The sequence below is a fragment of the Nicotiana tabacum genome, chromosome 4 (genome assembly GCF_000715075.1).
Source record: "Nicotiana tabacum cultivar K326 chromosome 4, ASM71507v2, whole genome shotgun sequence".
Taxonomy (NCBI): domain Eukaryota; kingdom Viridiplantae; phylum Streptophyta; class Magnoliopsida; order Solanales; family Solanaceae; genus Nicotiana; species Nicotiana tabacum.
The window spans coordinates 55,138,295-55,160,041 of record NC_134083.1 but is presented as its reverse complement, the minus strand read 5'-3'; the positions used below and the strand labels follow the sequence as shown (position 1 = coordinate 55,160,041).

General features: G+C 42.3%; 1 protein-coding gene across 1 annotated transcript in view; it reads left to right on the top strand.

Annotated features, from left to right (window-relative positions):
- Window positions 1–21,747, top strand: part of LOC107797191 (D-xylose-proton symporter-like 2) — a 42,892-nt gene that overhangs the window by 5,673 nt on the left and 15,472 nt on the right. The window contains exons 3-12 of the mRNA XM_075251887.1: window positions 11,517–11,595; window positions 12,502–12,561; window positions 12,646–12,712; window positions 12,785–12,909; window positions 13,379–13,480; window positions 13,631–13,999; window positions 14,084–14,131; window positions 14,229–14,291; window positions 14,693–14,773; window positions 15,182–15,280. Of these exons, the coding sequence (XP_075107988.1) occupies window positions 11,517–11,595; window positions 12,502–12,561; window positions 12,646–12,712; window positions 12,785–12,909; window positions 13,379–13,480; window positions 13,631–13,999; window positions 14,084–14,131; window positions 14,229–14,291; window positions 14,693–14,773; window positions 15,182–15,280 (1,093 nt within the window). The remainder of the gene's footprint in view (window positions 1–11,516; window positions 11,596–12,501; window positions 12,562–12,645; window positions 12,713–12,784; window positions 12,910–13,378; window positions 13,481–13,630; window positions 14,000–14,083; window positions 14,132–14,228; window positions 14,292–14,692; window positions 14,774–15,181; window positions 15,281–21,747) is intronic.

Sequence of the window (21,747 nt, the reverse complement as noted above, 5' to 3'; positions counted from 1 at the left end):
TAGGTTCTCTGACCTCGACCGGGATCAGATCTTCGACGCTATAAACTAACGAGAACGGTGTTGCTCCGGCACTGGATTTCGATGTTATGCGGTATGTCCATAGAACCTCGGGTAGTATTTCTCTCCATTTTCCTTTGGCGTCGGTCAATCTCTTCTTAAGATTTTGGATGATGGTTTGGTTGGTCGATTCGGCTTGTCCGTTCCCGCTGGGATGATAAGGTGTTGATAGGATTCCTTTGATCTTGTGATCCTCGAGAAATTTAGTTACTTTGCTGCCGATGAATTGTTTTCCATTATCACATACAATCTCGGAGGGCATCCCGAATCGACATATGATGTGGTCCCAAATGAAGTCTATGACTTCCTTTTCTCTGACTTTCTCAAAAGCCTGTGCTTCAACCCATTTAGAGAAATAATTAGTCATAAACAAAATAAATTGAACTTTACCTGGGGCCGGCGTGAGAGGGCCAACGATGTCCATTCCCCATTTCATAAAGGGCCATGGGGACAGGATCGAGTGGAGTAGTTCCCCGGGTTGATGAATCATGGGCGCATGCCTTTGGCATTTGTCGCATTTTCGAACGAACTCCCTTGCATCCTTCCCCATATCGGTCCAATAGTACCCTGCTCTGATTACTTTGTGGACCAGCGATTCGGCAACGGAATGATTTTCACAAGTGCCCTTGTGAACTTCTCGTAGGATGTAGTCGGTATCTCCCGGTCCCAAACATATTGCCAACGGTCCATCGAACGTCCTTCTAAACAGCGTTCCGTCTTCGGACAAAGTGATTCGTGCTGCCTTTGTGCGTAGAGTTCTCGACTCCTTTGGATCCGATGGAAGCTTCCCGTTCTTTAAGTACTCTATGTACTTGTTTCTCCAATCCCAGGTTAAACTTGTGGAGTTTATCTCGGCGTGACCTTCTTCGATTGCCGATCTCATGAGTTGTACGACAGTCCCCGAGTTGAGTTTGTCGTCCTCGACCGACGAACCTAAGTCTGCAATAGCGTCGGCCTCGCTGTTCTGTTCTCGAGGTACATGTTGCAAGGTCCATTCCTTAAATCGATGTAGAGTCACCTGTAGTTTATCCAAGTACCTCTGCATTCGGTCTTCTCGGACTTCAAAAGTCCCATTAACTTGGTTTGCCACGAGGAGGGAATCACACTTAGCCTCTATGACCTCCGCTCCCAAGCTTCTAGCTAGTTCGAGACTTGCAATCATGGCCTCATACTCTGCCTCATTGTTAGTCAATTTTGTAGTTTTGATAGACTGTCTAACTACATTACCTGTGGGTGATTTTAGTACGATGCCTAGTTCGGACCCCTTCGCGTTCGAAGCACCGTCCGTAAAGAGGGTCCAGACTCTCGAAGATGTACCCGATTTTATCAGTAGTTCTTTTTCAACCTCGGGTACGAGGGCCGGCGTAAAGTCAGCCACAAAGTTTGTCAAGATTTGAGACTTGATGGCGGTTCGGGGTCGATACTCAATATCGTACCCACTGATTTCTACGACCCATTTGGCCAATCGACCCGAAAGCTCGGGTTTGTGCAAAATATTTCGAAGAGGATAAGTTGTTATAACACATATTGGATGACATTGGAATTACGGTTTTAGTTTCCTAGAGGCGCTTATTAAAGCAAGTGTGGATATCTAGTTTCGGCCGTACCTAAGGTCCGACTAATATAATTGTGAGAAGGCACGGGAGAAAATATGTTATTGATATTAGATGAACAATACAATACAAGATGTCCTTATTTATAGCTATACTATACAAGGACATACTACTCTTCTACCAATGTGGGACAATACTACACTATATACATGCTGTAAACTAACACTCCCCCTCAAGCAGGTGCATACAAATCATATGTACCGAGCTTGTTACATATATAACCAATACGAGGACCAGTGAGAGACTTGGTGAAAATATCTGCAAGTTGATCATTCGACCTCACAAACTTTGTTGCAATCTCTCCTGAAAGTATCTTTTCTCTGACGAAGTGACAATCAATCTCAATGTGTTTAGTTCTCTCATGGAACACCGGACTTGATGCAATATGAAGGGCAGCTTGATTATCGCACACAAGTTCCATCCGACTGATTTCACCAAATTTCAACTCCTTGAGCAATTGTTTGGTCCAGACTAGCTCACATGTTGCCATAGCCATTACTCGATATTCTGCTTCTGCACTAGACCGAGCAACTACATTTTGTTTCTTGCTCTTCCAGGACACCAAATTTTCTCCTACTAAAACACAATATCCAGACGTAGAACGTCTATCAGAAGGTGATCCTGCCCAATCAGCATCTGAGTATCCAATGATTTGCTCATGACCTCGATCCTCAAAGAGTAACCCTTTGCCTGGAGCCGATTTTATATATCGAATAATGCGGACAACTGCATCCCAATGACTATCACAGGGAGAATTCATAAACTGACTTACAACACTCACAGGATAAGAAATGTCGGGTCTAGTCACTGTGAGATAATTTAATTTTCCAACCAGCCGCCTATAGCTTGCAGGATCGCTAAGCGGCTCCCCCTGTCCTGGCATAAGTTTAGAATTCGGATCCATCGGAGTGTCAACAGGTCTGCAACCTATCATCCCCGTCTCCTCAAGAATGTCTAAAGCATATTTTCTTTGAGAAATAACAATACCTGAGCTAGACTGGGCAACCTCAATACCTAGAAAGTACTTCAATCTGCCTAGATCCTTAGTTTGGAAGTGCTGGAAGAGATGCTGCTTCAGATTGGTAATACCATCCTGATCATTGTCAGTAATAACAATATCATCAACATAGACTACCAGATAAATACAGAGACTTGAAGCAGAGTGCTGATAAAACACAGAGTGATCAGCTTCACTACGAATCATGCCAAACTCCTGGATAACCGTGCTGAACTTACCAAACCAGGCTCGAGGAGACTGCTTTAGACCATAAAGTGACCGACGCAAGCGACATACAAGGCCACGAGACTCCCCCTGAGCAACAAAACCAGGTGGTTGCTCCATATAAACCTCATCCTCAAGATCACCGTGAAGAAAGGCATTTTTAATGTCCAGCTGATAGAGGGGCCAATGACGAACCGCAGCCATGGATAGAAAAAGGCGGACTGAAGCCACTTTAGCCACGGGAGAGAAGGTATCACTGTAATCGAGCCCAAATATCTGAGTATATCCTTTGGCAACAAGACGGGCCTTAAGTCGATCAATCTGTCCATCGGGACCAACTTTGACTGCATAAACCCAACGACAACCAACAGTAGATTTACCTGAGGGAAGAGGAACAAGCTCCCAAGTACCACTTGTATGTAAAGCAGACATCTCGTCACTCATAGCCTGTCGCCATCCTGGATGAGACAACGCTTCACCTGTAGACTTAGGGATGGAAACCGAGAACAATGAAGATATAAAAGCATAATGGGGAGATGACAGACGATGATAGCTCAAACCGACATAATGAGGATTAGGGTTAAGTGTGGTCCGTATACCTTTCCGAAGTGCAATCGGTGTACTAGGAGCAGGGTCCGCAGCAGGAGCAGGGTCAGGTGCAGGACGAGAACCAGTTGGGCCTGATGGAAGACGCAAACGACGATGATAAGTCAAGAGTGGTGTTCCTGTGGCTGGGGAACTAGGGGGAACAACACTAGACTCCTCAACGGTTGGTATGGATGAAACCTCTGTGGTCGAAGGTGGAGGAGGAGCTATAGTAAACTCCTCAAAGGTCGGTATAGGTAAGACCTCAGATATATCATGGTGGTCAGCAGAGGTAAAGAAAGGTTTAGACTCAAAAATGTGACGTCAGCTGACATAAGGTACCTACGAAGATCTGGAGAATAACAACGATATCCCTTCTGAACACGAGAATAACCAAGGAAGACACACTTGAGAGCACGAGGAGCTAACTTATCTTTCCCAGGGGCTAAGTTATGAACAAAACACGTGCTCCCAAAAACATGAGGTGGAAGAGAGTATAAGGGTGACTGGGGAAACAATACTGAATGCGGAATCTGATTCTTGATGGGAGATGAAGGCATCCGATTAATCAAATAACAAGCTGTGAGAACTGCATCGCCCCAAAAACGCAACGGAACACGAGATTCAATTAGAAGTGTGCGAGCAGTCTCAATAAGGTGCCTATTCTTTCTCTCAGCAACCCCATTTTGCTGAGGGGTATAAGGACAAGATGTCTGATGAATAATTCCTTGAGAAGTCATAAACTGCTGAAATTGAGAAGATAAATATTCTAAGGCATTATCACTGCGAAAAATGCGAATAGAAACACCAAATTGGTTTTTGATTTCAGCACAGAAACTTTGGAATATAGAAAATAACTCAGAACGATCTTTCATTAAGAAAAGCCAAGTACATCTTGAATAATCATCAATGAAACTGACAAAATAACGAAATCCCAAGGATGAACTGACTCTACTAGGACCCCATATATCAGAATGAACTAAGGAGAAGACAGACTCTGCATGACTCTCAACACTACGCGAAAAGGAGGCTCGGGTATGTTTCCCAAGTTGACACGACTCACAATCTAATGTAGACAAACTAGATAAACTAGGCACCATCTTCTGAAGTTTGGACAAACTCGGATGCCCTAAACGTTTGTGGATTAGATCTGGAGGATCTGTAACTAGACATGTTGTGGAAGGACTAAGTGAGTTAAGGTAGTAAAGGCCTTCTGATTCACGTCCTGTACCAATTGTCTGTCCCGTACTGCAGTCCTGCATAATAAAAGAATCGTCAATAAAATATATACCACAATGGAGGGCACGAGTCAAACGACTAACAGATGCAAGACTAAAAGGACAGCCAGGGACATAAAGAACGGAATCTAGGGTGATAGAAGACAAGGGATTAGCTTGTCCAACTCCTTTTGCCTTAGTTTGACATCCATTGGCTAAAGTAACAGTGGGAAGAGACTGTGAATATACAATATTTGACAAAAGTGATATATTACCAGAGATGTGATCAGAAGCGCCGGAGTCCATGACCCATGGGCCAAGAGTGCTAGACTGGAAAACACAAGCAAAAGAATTACCAGTTACAGAAGTATCAGTCTGAGCAACTGAGGCTACTTGTGGAGATGTCTGCTTACTTGCTCGATACTGAAGAAGCTCATTATATTCTTCTTTAGATAAAGAAAATCCTTGGTTACCTGGAGTCTCGGTCTGAGCAATGTAAGCATTTTTGGGTGGACGACCATGTAAGGAATAACACATTTCACGAGTGTGTCCAAGTTTGTGACAATAAGAACACTTGGGTCTAGATCTTCCAAAACAACCTCCTCCTCGTCTATGCTCCATAGTTTGAGATGCCCGAACATCCATTGTCTGGGATGCAAGAACAGAGGAATCAAGTATCTGTGATGAGATCACTGGTGGACTTGGTGCTGCAGCAAGGCGGAGTAATCGAGAGAATAATTCATCAACTGTCGGGACAGACGGACTAGCCAAAATCTGGTCGCGTACTGAATCAAGATCATTAGGAAGTCCAGCGAGGGTAAGAACGAGAAACATCTTCTGTCGCTGCTCTTGTTGTTTTTCCACACTAGCAGAAACTGGCATCAACTTCTCAAATTCCTCCATGACTGCCTGTACTTGACCCAAGTAAGTAGACATATCCAATTCCTGCTTCTTTAAGTTTGTCATCCGTGATATCACATCATAGAAGCGAGATATGTCATTAGTGTATAAGGTGCGTGCCTTTGCCCAAACCAAATAACATGTCTGGAATGGACGAAACAAGGGCATCAACTTGGAATCAATAGATCGCCACAAGATGCTACATAACTGAGCATCGATTTTTTGCCCAAAGTGCTATTGCCTTTTCATCTCCATCGCTAGACTGTTTGATTAGATGATCTTGAACACCTTGACCTCTACACCATAACTCGACAGATGAAGCCCGAGCTAAGTAGTTTGAACCTCTCATTAAAGGTTCCGAGGTAATAATAGCACTAGAGCTTCCAGAACTCATGTTTCTAGACCCAAAAGCATCAAATCCCAAAGACATTATTGCAAATTATTACCAAATGGGAGAAAGAATCAACTGCAATCCACTGAAACAGTGTACGGAAACACAGAAACAGAATACTGAAATACTGTAGCTACCTGAATCTACTGTAGCTGTCGGAATAGTACTGTAGCTGCCGGAAAAAACTCAAAGTTGTCGGAATGAAATGAAAACAGTAGGGGTAGGATCGGAATTACCAGGCGACCCAACTGTTCTGTAGGAAGATTTTCAAAAGAATGGCCGGAAGTGGTCGTACGCGCCGGCGCGTGAGCTCACGTGCGTGAGCTTCTGGTGGCGCGTGAGGAGGCTGCTGCCGGAATTTTTCACTGGGGTTTGGTCGCCGGACAGTGACGACTCTTGTGGTAGTGTTGGATTTTGCACAACACTGACAGAAATGAAGCAGATAGAAAACAGCCTTAAAAAAGTACTGATTTCTCTTTCCCGGAATCGCTGGAATTTATGCACAACGATTTCTCTTTCTCGGAATCGCTGGAATTTATGCACAACGATAAGTTTCTCACAATTGCTCTGATACCATGTGAGAAGGCACGGGAGAAAATATGTTATTGATATTAGATGAACAATACAATACAAGATGTCCTTATTTATAGCTATACTATACAAGGACATACTATTCTTCTACCAATGTGGGACAATACTACACTATATACATGCTGTAAACTAACAATAATAGACAGGGAATTGCGTACCTTGTTCTTCTCGGATCAGGACTCCACTTACCGCTATCTCCGAGACTGCCAAGTACAAGTAAAGTTGTTCGTCCACTTTCGGGGTGTGAAGCAACGGCGGGCTCGATAAATACCGCTTTAGTTCCTCTAAGGCCTGCTGGCATTCCAGAGTCCATGCAAAATTGCTCTTCTTCTTAAGCAGTGAGAACAATCGGTGGCTCCTAGCTGAGGATCTCGAAATGAATCATCCTAGGGCGACTATCCGCCCCGTCAGCCTCTGCACGGCTTTTACATTATCCACTACCGTGATATCTTGATAGCTTTGATTTTATTGGGGTTGATCTCGATTCCCCGGTTGGACACAATGAAACCAAGAAACTTACCCGAGCCAACTCCGAATGCACATTTTTCGGGGTTGAGCTTCATATTGTACTTCCTTAGTATATCGAAAATCTCTTGCAATTGCTTTAAATGGTCCTCTACTCTTAGGGACATAATTAACATGTCATCAATATAAACTTCCATTGACTTTCCTATTTATTCTTCGAACATTTGGTTTACTAAGCGTTGATAAGTTGCACCAGCATTTTTTAGACCGAATGGCATTACATTATAACAGTAGGTGCCGTACTTAGTGATAAACGAGATCTTTTCCTGATTCTCCGGGTTCATCTGTATATGGTTGTACCCGGAGTAGGCATCGAGAAAACTGAGAGTCTCGTGGCCGGCCGTGGCATCAATCATACGATCGATATTAGGCAAAGGAAAAGAATCCTTGGGCATGCTTTATTCAGGTCTTTATAATCTACACATTCTAAGTTTGTTTCCCTTCTTAGGTACTACCACTACGTTTGCTAACCATTCGGGGTACTTTACTTCTCGAATGGATCCTATTTTGAGAAGTTTGGTTACCTCGTTCTTGATGAAGGCATGTTTGACCTCGGACCGGGGACGTCTTTTTTGCTTTACCGGGCGGAATTTAGGGTCCAGGCTTAGTTTGTGAGTGGTAATTTCAGGTGGAATCCCTGTCATATCGAGGTGGGACCAAGCAAAGCAATCCGTGTTAGCTTTAAGGAAATGAATAAGCTTTTTGCTGAGCTCGAGGGTTAGCCCCGTGCCCAGGTATACCTTTCGTTCGGGCTGATGCTTGGCCAGTGTGACTTGTTCCAGCTCTTCGACCATTGACTTGGTGGCGTTGGAGTCATCGGGAATTACGAAGGATCGAGGGATCCAGTAGTCGTCATCCTCGTCGATCCCTTGCTCTTGCAATTGGGTCAAGGCCGGTATCTGTGGTTGCTATTTGGCCTCCTGTTTTCCCTTCGATCCCTTCGTTAATGAGAGTGCCGATACCGGTATCACTTCATCGACTGAAAACATTTCCTTGGCGGCGGGTTGCTCCCCGTACACTGTTTTGACTCCCTCCAACGTTGGGAACTTCAGAACTTGGTGAAGTGTCGAGGGTACTGCCCTCATGTTATGGATCCAAGGCCTTCCGAGCAGGGCGTTGTACCTCATGTCACCATCGATCACATGGAACTTTGTTTCTTGGATGGTCCTGGCCACGTTCACTTGTAAAGTAATTTCACCTTTGGTGGTTTCGCTTGCCATGTTGAAGCCGTTAAGTACTTGGGCTGCGGGCACAATTTGATCTTGTAGGCTGAACTGTTCTACGACCCTCGATCGAATAATGTTGGCCGAGCTACCTGGATCAATCAAAACACGTTTAACTTGAATTTTATTCAGAATGATAAATATTACCAGTGCGTCGTTGTGGGGTTGTAAGATCCCCTTTGCATCATCGTCATTGAAAGACAAGGTCCCTTCCGGTACATAGTCTCGAGTTCGTTTTCCCCTCGTGATCGACACCTTGGTGCGTTTGAATACGGCTCCCTGAGGAATATCGACCCCTCCCACAATCATGTGGATCACGTGCCGCGACTCTTCTTGCTCATTCTGTCTGTTTGAATCTCTGTTCTTGAAATGGTTTTTGCCCTGATCGCTTAAGAATTCTTGAAAATGCCCTTTGTTGAACAAACGGGCTACCTCCTCCCTCAGCTGTCTGCAATCTTCTGTTCTATGACCATGTGTGCCATGATATTTGCACATTTGATTAGGATTTCTCTGGGCCGGATCAGTCTGTAGAGGTCGGGGCCACCTGGTGTCTTTGATGCGCCCAATGGCCGAGACAATAGCTGATGCATCAATGTTGAAGTTGTATTCCGATAGTCGTGGTGCTTCTTTGGGTTCGACATTTCTGTCGAAACTACTCTTACTCATGAGCCCTCGAGAGCTCTGTCCTCGATCATTTCTTCTATCAGTTCAAACGGGGTTGCGTCCAGCTCCGTTGTTTCTCCGATCCCCACCGTATGGCTGATATCGATCTCTGTTTGACCGTGGTTCCCGGTCAATATCCCTTTTGACTTTGTCGATGGTCCTGTTTGGATAAACGGACCCGGAAGGAGTCCCCAATTGGTCATCCTCGACCCTAATCTTTGACTGGTACCGATTATGCACGTCGGCCCAGGTTACAGCTGGATATTCGATCAAGTTCTGCTTCAACTGTTGTGAGGCTACCGAACTTCGTATGTTTAGGCCTTGAGTGAAAGCCTGAACGACCCAATCGTCGGCGACTAGGGGCATATCCATAAGCTCCATTTGGAACCGAGATACGAACTCTCTGAGCATCTCGTTGTCTTTCTGTTTTACTTTGAAGAGGTTCGACTTTCTAGTCTTGACCTTTATCGCTCCGGCGTGCGCTTTGACGAAGGAATCTGCGAGCATGGCAAAAGAATCAATGGAGTTAGGTGGTAAATTATGATACCATATTATCGCCCCCTTTGATAAAGTTTCTCCGAATTTCTTCAGCAGTACAGACTCAATCTCATCGTCCTCTAGATCGTTCCCCTTTATTGCGCATGTGTAAGAAGTGACATGCTCGTTGGGGTCGGTAGTTCCATTATACTTGGGAATTTCTGGCATGCGGAATTTTTTCGGAATGGGCTTAGGAGCTGCGCTCGGGGGGAAGGGCTTTTGTATGAACCTTGAATCCAAACCCTTCAAAATTGGTGGTGCTCTCGGAATTTGATCAACTCTGGAATTATATGTTTCCACTTTTTTGTCATTCGCTTCAATCTTCTTCTCGCCCGATTCAATTCGCTTTGTCAGCTCCTCGAGCATTTTCAAGATAGCAGGGTCGGTTCCTGTCTCAATTCACATTTGACCTCCCCAGCACTGGTTCGGCCCTGTGAACAATTTCCTGTCATGGCTCGGGTTCGACCCTACTTGGTGCGTGGTTCTGATTTTGAAGTTGTGCTATTGCAGCTTGTTGAGCCTGCAGCATTTCGAATATTATTCGAAGGCTGATCCCGCCTTCTTCGCCGCCCTGTGAGTTCTGACCGGCTGATCGAATGTCTCTGCGGACGCTGTTTTCGGGGTCGACGCCCAGATTTGCATTCAGGGCAACATGGGAACTGACGTCGATGGGGTCTGCAACTGGTACTCCCTCGAGGTCAACTGGAAGCACTTCGTTTCCTGGGGCGGCTACGTTGTCGTTTTCGCTATGAAAACCAAGGCTGTTGTTGATGTGTGTGGGTACTGCTTGAGAGTTCGACATGCCCAATCCTAGAATCAAAAACGCTTACAAGAACAAGTGTAAAGCAGTGTGTGTTATAAAAATTAGCACCAAGCAATCACTATTATCCTTAGCCCCACGGTGGGCGCCAAACTGTTTACCCTAAAAACGGATAACAATTGAATTTATATGTGGTTTTAAGGACACATGATTTTACTTGGCACAAACTGAGAAAATATGCTAATTGATATTGAAATTGACTGTAAAGAAAAATAAAAGCAAACAACTTTGACCCTCGAGCTAAGTTAAATGGCAAATGAAATATAAGCAGAGTAACAGAGTATTGAGAACCTAAAGAAAAGAATAGTATATTGCTTTTTATTGCGTGAATACCCCCTTATCAGACCCCCTTTATATAAGTAGGGGAGTCCTACTCTTGATACAATTCTAAATACAGTAAGGGCTCTCATGATAGGCTAATTAATCGGCCTCTTCTTGATACGTGCCGTGATTTCCGCCGAGATTCTCCCCCTAATTGCGGCTATAACGACTTTTTTGTTTCTTGCCTCGATCTTGATCCTGGCCGATCTCGATCTTGATCGGTCTCTGGGTCTTCGAGCTCGATCTTGGCCGACCTCGATCTTGATCGGTCTCTGGGTATCGAGCTCGACAACATATACTTCGCACCATGGCTTGATATTACAATGATGAACCTTGGACCATCATGTTCCAATCTCGATTAATCATACGAAGGGCAAACCTCGGTTTTGACCGTATACAATATGTGTAACTTATAATATGGATTTTGGCTCAACAACAATCCTCTATTAGGTTATCTTAACTATCTATATAAAAGGGAATCTTCTCTTCAAAATTTAGATTTGTTAAGTCATCCTTTGCTGTAATTCGGCATACTATGATATTGTTGGCAAGATAGATATCGGTCTTTATCCTCAGATATGAATTAATCAGATGATCCAAATGAAAAAAAGAAGCTCTGATGTATGTTATGAAGAACAAAGAAAGAAACTTTCTAGCTTCAAAGTGTTAGCTTTGGGTTATATTTTACTGAAAGCTGTACATGACTAGTTGCTTAAGGTTTAGCATTCCAGATTAAAAGGAAAAGAAAACTAGGATAGAAAAATATTATGTTGATTAGCTTTGTAGAGATACTTATTCTTTTCATCTTTTCCATCTGAATACATTATGATAAGTTGATGAGCAATTTCCAGATTTCTGTTCCCCGCTTTTGGAGGACTGCTTTATGGTTATGATATTGGAGCCACATCCTCTGCTACAATTTCCATAGAGGTATCTTCTTTCCTTCGACCTAGTAAAGAGTCCTTGTGCTTGTTATAATTAAAAGAAAAAAGAAAAAAAGGAAAAAGAAAAAAGAAGAAATCTAATTACCATTTTTCTAGCTCTTCTACTCCTTTTTATGTTCTCCTAGCTTTATTAGATGATGCATAAGACTGTTCATAAGAGCCTTTCTGGATTCTGGATTTACTTTGTGTAAAAGGACAAGAGAACTGATATTGGAGGAAACAGATGGAAGTTTCAGCGTTGGTTCTGGCAAGTAGGAAAAAGACTGAACTTGACAATTTTTATCTGTCTTTCCGGACCTATGAGTAGCCTTGAGGGGTCACCGGACCCCGTAAACTTCGGCTGAAATCTTGTATATGTGTGTGTATACCTTGAAAATGGTTAATTTAAATCACCCTGAACACTAGCCTTTGGGGAGCACTGGTTGAGCAAAATACTGGTGCCCTCGTCGCGTTAATCCTGGGTTTGCTTCTTCCGGTTACCCTGTTTCTATTTCCCAGCACATGGTAGTTTGTAATATGTTTTTAAGTTTATTTTCAATTGAGATCAGGCTTTGAACATCTTGTGTCTCCAGATCTTTGTTATTGCAAAGATGTTGATAGTCATATAAATGCATCCACTTGAATTACTTGTTTCTCTTCAAAGGCAGCTATATATATTTTTTACAGTTTCAAGTTAATCTGGAAAAGTCATCAAATGATTCTGATAGTGATCCTTTTAAATGCACCCAACTGTTCACGGTTCATAATATTTGCTTGTCACATACGCTATTGTTATTAGTTCTGGTATATAGAAGTTATGGCTTCTAATTGGTCACCTTGGGTATATTCTGCAGTTGGCTCAGTAATTAAAAAGAACAACTTTTATCAAGTTAATGTTGCTTATATTCTGCAGTCAGCTACATTTAGTGGAATTTCTTGGTATGACTTGTCTTCTGTGCAACTTGGTCTCGTAGTAAGTATCTCCTTTTCTGGTAAATCATATGTGCCTTCTTCTGTCAGAGCTTTGGAAAGATCTAAAGTTTGCTCATTGTCACAGACTAGTGGCTCACTGTATGGTGCTTTAATTGGCTCAGCGGTTGCTTTCCAAATTGCTGACTGGCTTGGTTAGTTTTTCTATTGACCACAATTGGTGTCACATTTCAACTTGTGACTGAAACTACTTAATTAATTTGTAGGGAGAAGAAGGGAGTTGATTGTGTCTGCTTTGTTCTATTTTGTTGGAGCTCTGGTAACAGCATTTGCTCCTGTCTATGTTATTATGGTAATTGGGCGCTTGCTGTATGGTGTAGGAATTGGACTGGTAAGATACTGCAACGCCTTCAACCTTCTCTTTCCATTTTATTTATTTTACCAGGGGTTTTCGTATTTTCACCTGTGAATTGAGATGGTGCGTTCTCAGCACGTGAGTCCTTCCACTTGTTTATATCTCCTTTAAAAGTTGTCTACTGTTTACCATTTTCTTTATTCTCTCAGGTGTCTTTCTACTTTCGTTGAACTCTACCTGATGCTTTTACACACATGAAACTCTCACTTCTATCGTTCTCCTTTATGAGTTGTTTCCTGATTAAACTCCTGAACACAGAAATGAACTCTTTTATCTTCCTTTCTTCTTCATGTTTGGTATGACGAGGCAACAATTACAGCAGGCCATCAAGGTCAAGTCATGAATTAAGGAGTAGTAACCGGAAAAGTATTTCGGGAATCTACTTCTTATTAAAGACCCAACTTTCAAACTGATTGCTCCATTTTCTCCTTCTGTTCCATGGCAGGCAATGCATGCTGCTCCGATGTACATTGCTGAAACGGCTCCCAGCCAGATACGAGGACAGCTGATTTCTCTTAAGGAGTTCTTCATAGTTTTTGGGATGCTAGTAAGTACGACATACTTGCCTGGAAATTCTGGTTGGTCTATACGGCCATTAATGTAGAAGAAGTTGCTCTTTGGATCTATAGGTATATTTCATGGTATTATTATTTGTTGTACTGGGCTCTTTTCAATTGTGCTAAGCTGTCATTTGTAGGTTGGATATACAGTTGGAAGCCTTCTGATAGAAACTGTTGCTGGTTGGCGATATATGTATGGAGTTAGTGCCCCTTTAGCAGTTATTATGGGAATTGGAATGTGGTGGCTTCCTTCGTCGCCCAGGTGGATTCTTCTATGTGCTATACAGGGGAAGGGTGAGTTGCAGGGTTTAAGAGAGAAGGCCATATGTTGCTTGCGCCAGCTTAGGGGAGCAGCAATTGGTGATTCAGCACCTCGTCAAGTAGATGACATTCTGTCTGAGCTTTCGCAACTAAGCGAAGAAAAAGAGGCTACTATAGGTGAAATGTTGCAAGGAAAATGCTTGAAAGCCCTCACAATTGGTGCTGGACTAATCTTGTTTCAACAGGTAGCTATATATCTAATATTTCATTTTCATTCCACTAGCAATTATCTAACTGTGTGCTCACATCTTTTGCTTTTCACATGGCAGATAACTGGGCAACCAAGTGTCTTGTATTATGCTGCAAAAATTTTTCAGGTACACTTGCCAAATAGGTGAAGGTTGCTTAGTGCTAATGCCGTTCTTATATTACTTTCTCTTCTTTGTGCCATTCTAACTTATCATACAATCACAGGATGCAGGATTTTCTGCGGCAGCTGATGCTACAAGAGCTTCGATTTTCCTTGCGCTGTTGAAGGTGATTTCTTGAGGGAGATCGTTTTCTTTCTCTTTCTATTTTAACCTTGTTCTTACCTGGAAAAGAATGAAAAAGACAATATGTCCTCTCGGGTGGTAAAGGACACTGTTTTAAGTTATACTGTTTCTGGTAATGTCAGTTTGCAACTTCCTGTGGTGTTAAGTAGATAAAATACTTGTGGGTTTGTTCAGAAAAACTTTGCAAAGTTGATGCAGTAACATTCATTGATGTAGAAATAATGATAATTGTCGTACTAGTCTGGCTTTTCCTTTTAGCTTGCTTCCTTTGTGGCTCTGTGCTAGTTATCCTTTTTACGTTTATGGTATATTGCTGCTAGTTCACTTAACTTTTGCTACAGCATTAGAATGACCCTACGATTCCCTTTTTCTCACCATGTTCAGCTCATTATGACTGGAGTAGCAGTTGTAGTTGTTGATAAGCTTGGGAGGAGGCCTCTGCTTCTTGGAGGTGTGTCTGGGATTGTAAGTACTACACCCTCTGTTTCATTTTGCATGTTTGACTAGACAACTGAGTTTTAGATGTTAATTTGACATGTGTATAGTGGTAGTAAAAAGTATTAAATTAATGGTAACTGGTTTGAGAAAACATTACTTTATAGTTAAATGTATTGGAATTCTAGAAAGTAGTGAAACTTTGTATTAAATGATATTATCAATGGAATGTTATCAAACATTCTGGAGCATGTCAAAATGAAAAGTGTAAATTGAAATGGAGTGAGTATTAATTATATTAGTTTATGATTTCAGAAGGCCTACCCAGGTGGATTTGACATGTTTAACCTACTAACATAACTTACTTCTAAAGAAGCAACTTCATAACAATCAATGTTAATTTTACTGAAGCTCCCACTAATCATGTATTCTCTGCAGGCAATATCACTTTTCCTCCTGGGATCATATTACACTTACCTGGGTAATGTACCAGCTGTGGCTGTTAGTGCTCTGCTACTGTATGTTGGCTGTTACCAGGTAATTCAAGCTTTATTTCTTTTAATATTTGTGCTTGAAAGTGCTATAATAGATTTGTTTGAGTGAGTCCAACTTTTGGCTATACAGTGTGAATGACATCATGGTTTTTGTACAAATTTTATTAGCTGCAGTAATTGTAGATTTTTGTCTTCTTTTGAAAAGTAAGCAACAACCTTTGCTCATCTTTAACCCCACTGGTATAATGGAAATTATTTCTTTGGATGTTGTGAATGTCCGTTACTTTAAAAATTTCAGTGGACTGTGAAAATAGTCAAATCTTATTGGTAACTGGCGTTGGAACGGTTTGTTTTGAGAAGCTTCTTCTTTTCATTGATCTTATACTAGCAGAGCTTATAAAAAGGAAAAAGGTAGGAGGCCATTTTTTGACCGTTACACACCATCTTTTGCAGATCATGAAATTAGGCCATAGATCAGTAGAAGAAAAAAGTATGTGACAGTTATTCACTGAGGTACTAGAAAGTATTTTTGTGAGAAAGCGCAAGAGAAAAATATATTATTGATGTTAATTATAATATAGTGAGCCTTATTTATGACTATACATAATATATATCCTACTCCTATTTGTGAGAAGGCACGGGAGAAAATATGTTATTGATATTGGATGATAAATAAAATACAAGAGGTCCCTATTTATAGCTATATACTACAAGGAGATATTACTCCTCTTCCAATATGGGACAAGACTACACTATACATATCTGTAAACTAACACTCCCCCTCAAGCCGGTGCATACACATCATATGTACCAAGCTTGTTACACATGTAACTAATACGAGAACCAGAAAGAGACTTAGTGAAAATATATGCTAGTTGATCATTCGACTTTACAAACTTTGTAACAATATCTCCCGAAAGTATTTTTTCTGTGACAAAGTGACAGTCGATCTCAATGTGTTTAGTCCTCTCATGGAACACCGGATTTGACGCAATATGAAGAGCAGCTTGGTTATCACACACTAGTTCCATCTTGCTGATTTCTCCGAACTTTAACTCCTTGAGCAACTGCTTGACCCAAACTAACTCACACGTCGCCATAGCCATGGCCCGATATTCGGCTTCGGCGCTAGATCGAGCAACTACATTCTGTTTCTTGCTCTTCCACGAGACCAAATTACCTCCTACTAGAACACAATATCCAGACGTAGAACGTTTATCAAAATGTGATCCCGTCCAATCAGCATCTGTGTACCCAACAATTTGCTCGTGGCCTCGATCCTCGAATAGTAATCCTTTACCTGGAGCTGACTTTATTTACCGAAGAATGCGAACAACTGCATCCCAGTGGCTATCACAGGTAGAATCCATAAACTGACTTACAACACTCACCGGAAAAGAAATGTCAGGTCTAGTCACTATGAGGTAATTCAATTTGCCAACCAACTTCCTATATCTCGTAGGGTCTCTAAGAGGCTCCCCCTGTCCAGGCAGAAACTTAGCATTCGGATCCATAGGAGAGTCAATAGGTCTGCAACCCATCATTCCAGTCTCCTCAAGAATGTCTAAGGCATACTTTCGCTGTGAAATAACAATACCTGAGCTAGACTGAGTGACCTCAATACCTAGAAAATACTTCAATCTGCCCAGATCCTTAGTCTGGAAGTGCTGAAAGAGATGTTGCTTCAGATTAGTAATACCATCCTGATCATTACCAGTAATAACAATATCATCAACATAAACCACTAGATAAATACACAGATTAGGAGCAGAATGCCGATAAAACACAGAGTGATCAGCCTCACTACGAGTCATGCTGAACTCCTGAATAATTGTGCTGAACTTACCAAACCAAGCTCGAGGGGACTGTTTCAAACCATATAGTGACCTGCGCAATCTGCACACACAACCATTAAACTCCCCCTGAGCAACAAAACCAGGTGGTTGCTCCATATAAACTTCTTCCTCAAGATCACCGTGGAGAAAAGCATTCTTAATGTCTAACTGATAAAGAGGCCAATGATGTACAACAGCCATGGACAAAAAGAGACGAACAGATGCTACTTTAGCCACGGGAGAGAAAGTATCACTATAATCAAGCCCAAAAATCTGAGTATATCCTTTTGTAACAAGACGAGCCTTAAGCTGATCAACCTGGCCATCCGGTCCAACTTTGACTGCATAAACCCAACGACAACCAACAGTAGACTTACCTGCAGGAAGAGGAACAAGCTCCCAAGTGGCACTGACATGTAAAACAGACATCTCGTCAATCATAGCATGTCGCCATCCTGGATGAGATAGTGCCTCACCTGTAGACTTAGGGATAGAAACAGTGGACAAAGAAGATATAAAAGCATAATGAGGTGATGACAGGCGATGATAACTTAAACCGACATAGTGGGGATTAGGATTAAGTGTTGATCGTACACCTTTGCGGAGTGCAATTGGTTGACTAAGAGGAGACAAGTCCGTAGTAGGTGCAGAATCTGATGCGGAGCGTGAATCACCCGGTCCTGATGCTGGATGTGGACGACGATGATAAGTCAAGAGTGGTGGAGCTGTAGAAGGTTGAACTGAATTATGTGGAGGAACTGGATCTATATGTGGTGGAGCTACAACCAGAGCTATAGGTGGTGGAAATGGAGCTATAGGTGGTGGAGCTACAACTGGAGCTATAGGTGGTGGAGCTACAACTGGAGCTGTAGGTGGTGGAGCTGGAGTGACTGAATCTCCAAAAAATGAAACTGGTAGTACCTCAGAAATATCTAAGTGATGACCTGAACCTGTGAAGTATGATTGGGTTTCAAAGAAGGTAACATCAGCGGACATAAGGTACCGCTGGAGGTCAGGAGAGTAGCATCGATACCCTTTTGTGTTCTCGAGAAACCCAGAAATACGCACTTAAGAGCACGAAGATCTAACTTATCTGTTCCTGGAGTAAGGTTATGGACAAAATAAGTGCTTCCAAAGATACGGGGTGGAAGAGAGAACAAAGGTAAGTGGGGAAACATGACAGAGAATGGAACTTGGTTCTGGATAGCTGAAGATGGCATACGATTAATAAGATAGCAAGATGTAAGAACTGCATCCCCCCCAAAATGCAATGGAGCATGAGATTGTATGAGTAGGGTACGAGCAGTTTCAATAAGATGTCTATTCTTTCTTTCAGCTACCTCATTTTGTTGAGATGTGTACGGACAAGATGTTTGATGAATAATCCCATGAGATTTCATAAACTGCTGAAATGGGGAAGACAAATACTCTCGGGCATTATCACTACGAAATGTGCGAATAGAAACCCCAAATTGATTTTGAATTTCAGCGTGGAAGGTCTGGAAAATAGAAAACAACTCAGATCGATTTTTTATCAAAAATATCCAAGTACACCTGGAATAATCATCAATGAAACTGACAAAGTAGCGGAATCCCAAGGTGGAACTGACCCGACTCGGACCCCAAACATCTGAATGGACTAAAGTAAAAGGTGACTCTGCTCGATTATCAAGACGCCGAGGGAAATGAGAGCGGGTATGCTTACCGAGTTGACATGACTCACACTCTAGAGCTGACAAGTGAGATAAACCAGATACCATTTTCTGAAGTTTTGACAAACTGGGATGTCCCAACCGTTTATGTAATAAATCTGGTGAATCAGTAACAGGACAAGTTGTAGAAGGAAGACAAGATGTGAGTCCATGTGATTTAGCAAGGATAAGGTAATAAAGTCCGTTTGATTCACGCCCGGTACCAATGATCCGCCCCGTACTGCGTTCCTGTATAAAAACATGGTCATCAAGAAATAAAACAGCGCATTTAAGTGATTTGGCTAAGCGACTAACAACACACTAAGCGGCTCAGGACAGTTTCAATAACACTATCCTGAAGCGCATTTAAGTGATTTGAGGAGAGCACACTGTCCTGAAGAAGTTTCGCGAAAAAATGGCCGGAACCCTCACCGGAAAAGTTGTTGCCGGCGCATGTAGGAGCGTGGCGGCTTTTCTGCCGGATAAAATTTCAGGGGTTGGTCGTCGGAGGGTGATCTACCTCGTGGTGGTGTTGGTTTTAGCACAACACCGACAGAAAGTGACTTTCACTTAGACAAGCCTTAGGTCACCGGAAAAATTGCACGATGACTAAGTTCTTTCTTCCCGGTTAACGCTGGAATGACGCACAACGATCTTTTCTCACTAATGCTCTGATACCATGTGAGAAGGCACGGGAGAAAATATGTTATTGATATTGGATGATAAATACAATACAAGAGGTCCCTATTTATAGCTATACACTACAAGGAGATATTACTCCTCTTCCAATGTGGGACAAGACTACACTATACATATCTATAAACTAACACTATTCAATGTGGGACTCAGATTAATAACATATTAACTACATAACTATATAACACTCCCTTTCAAGCCGGTGCATACAAATCATATGTACCGAGCTTGTTACATATGTAACTAATACAAGGACCAGTGAGGGACTTGGTGAAAATATCTGCAAACTGATCATTCAACTTCACAAACTTTGTAGCAATGTCTCCTTAGAGTATCTTTTCTGTGACGAAGTGACAGTCAATCTCAATGTGTTTAGTTCTCTCATGGAACACCGAATTCGATGCAATATGAATGACAACTTGATAATCACACACAAGTTCCAGCTGGCTGATCTCACCAAATTTCAACTCCTTGAGCAATTGTTTGATCCAAACTAGCTCACATGTTGCCATAGCCATTGCTTGATATGCTGCTTCTGCACTAGACCGAGCAACCACATTCTATTTCTTGCTCTTCCAAGACACCAAATTACCTCCTACTAAAACGCAATATCCAGACGTAGAACGTCTATCAGAAGGTGATCCTGCCCAATCGGCATCTGAGTATCCAACGATCTGCTCATGGCCTCGATCCTTAAACAATAATCCTTTCTGTGGAGCTGATTTTATATACCGAAGAATGCGGATAACCGCATCCCAATGACTATCACAGGGAGAATCCATAAATTGACTCACAACACTCACAAGAAAAGAAATGTCAGGTCTAGTCACTATAAGGTAATTTAATTTACCAACCAGCCGCCTATATCTTACAGGATCGCTAAGCGGCTCCCCCTGTCCTGGTAGAAGTTTAGAATTCGGATCCATATGAGTGTCAACAGGTCTACAACCTGTCATTCCTGTCTCCTGAAGAATGTTTAAAGCATACTTTTGTTGTGAGATCACAATACCTGAGCTAGACTGAACGACCTCAATACCCAAAAAATACTTTAATTTGCCCAGATCCTTAGTCCGAAAGTGCTGAAAGAGATGTCGCTTCAACTTAGTAATACCATCCTCATCATTTCCGATAATAACAATATCGTCAACATAAACTACCAGATAAATACAGAGATTTGAATCAGAATTGCCGATAAAACATAAAGTGATCAACTTCACTATGAGTCATGCCAACCTCCTGAATGACTATGCTGAACTTACCAAACCAGGCTCGAGGAGACTGCTTTAGACCATAGAGTGACCGGCTCAACCGACATACAAGGCCACTAGACTCCCCTTGACCAACAAAACCAGGTGGTTGCTCCATATAAATTTCATCCTCAAAGTCGCCGTGAAGAAAAGCATTCTTAATGTCTAATTGATAGAGAGACCAATGGTGAATAACCATGGATAGAAAAAGGCGGATCGATGCTATTTTAACCATGAGCGAGAAAATATCACTGTAATCGAGCCCAAAATATCTGAGTATACCCTTTGGCAATAAAACGAGCCTTAAGTCGATCAACCTGGTCATCTGGACCAACTTTGACTGCATACACCCAATGACAACTAACATTAGATTTACTTGAAAGAAGAGGAACAAGCTCCCAAGTACCACTCGTATGTAAAGCAGACATCTCGTCAATCATAGCCTGTCGCCATCCTGGATAAGACAATGCTTCACCTGTCGACTTAGGGATGAAAATAGAGGACAAAGATGATACAAACGCATAATGGGGTGATGACAGACGATGATAACTTAAACCGACATAATGGGAATTGGGATTAAGTGTGGACTGTATACCTTTTCGAAATGCAAGCGGTGGACTAGGAGAAGACAAGTTTGCAGTAGAAGTAGGGTCAGGTGCAGGACGTGAATCAGTTGGGCCTGATGCTGGGCGCGAACGACGACGATAAGTCAAGAGTGGTGTTCTTGTGGCTGGAGATCTAGGAGGAGCAACACTAGATTCCTCAATGGTTGGTATGGGTAAGACTTCTGTGGTTGAGGATGTAGGAAGAGTTATAGGTGGTGGAGCTGGAGTTGGAGTTGTAGGTGATGGAGCCGTGGAGGAAGGTGAGTTGGAAATAGTGACTGAATCTCCAAAAGATGGAACTGGTAGCATCTCCGAAATGTCTAAGTGATCACCTAAGCCTCTGAAGTATGACTGAGTTCAAATAAGGTAATATCAATAGACATAAGGCACTGCTGGAGGTCAGGTGAGTAGCATGAATACCTTTTTTGCGTTCTCG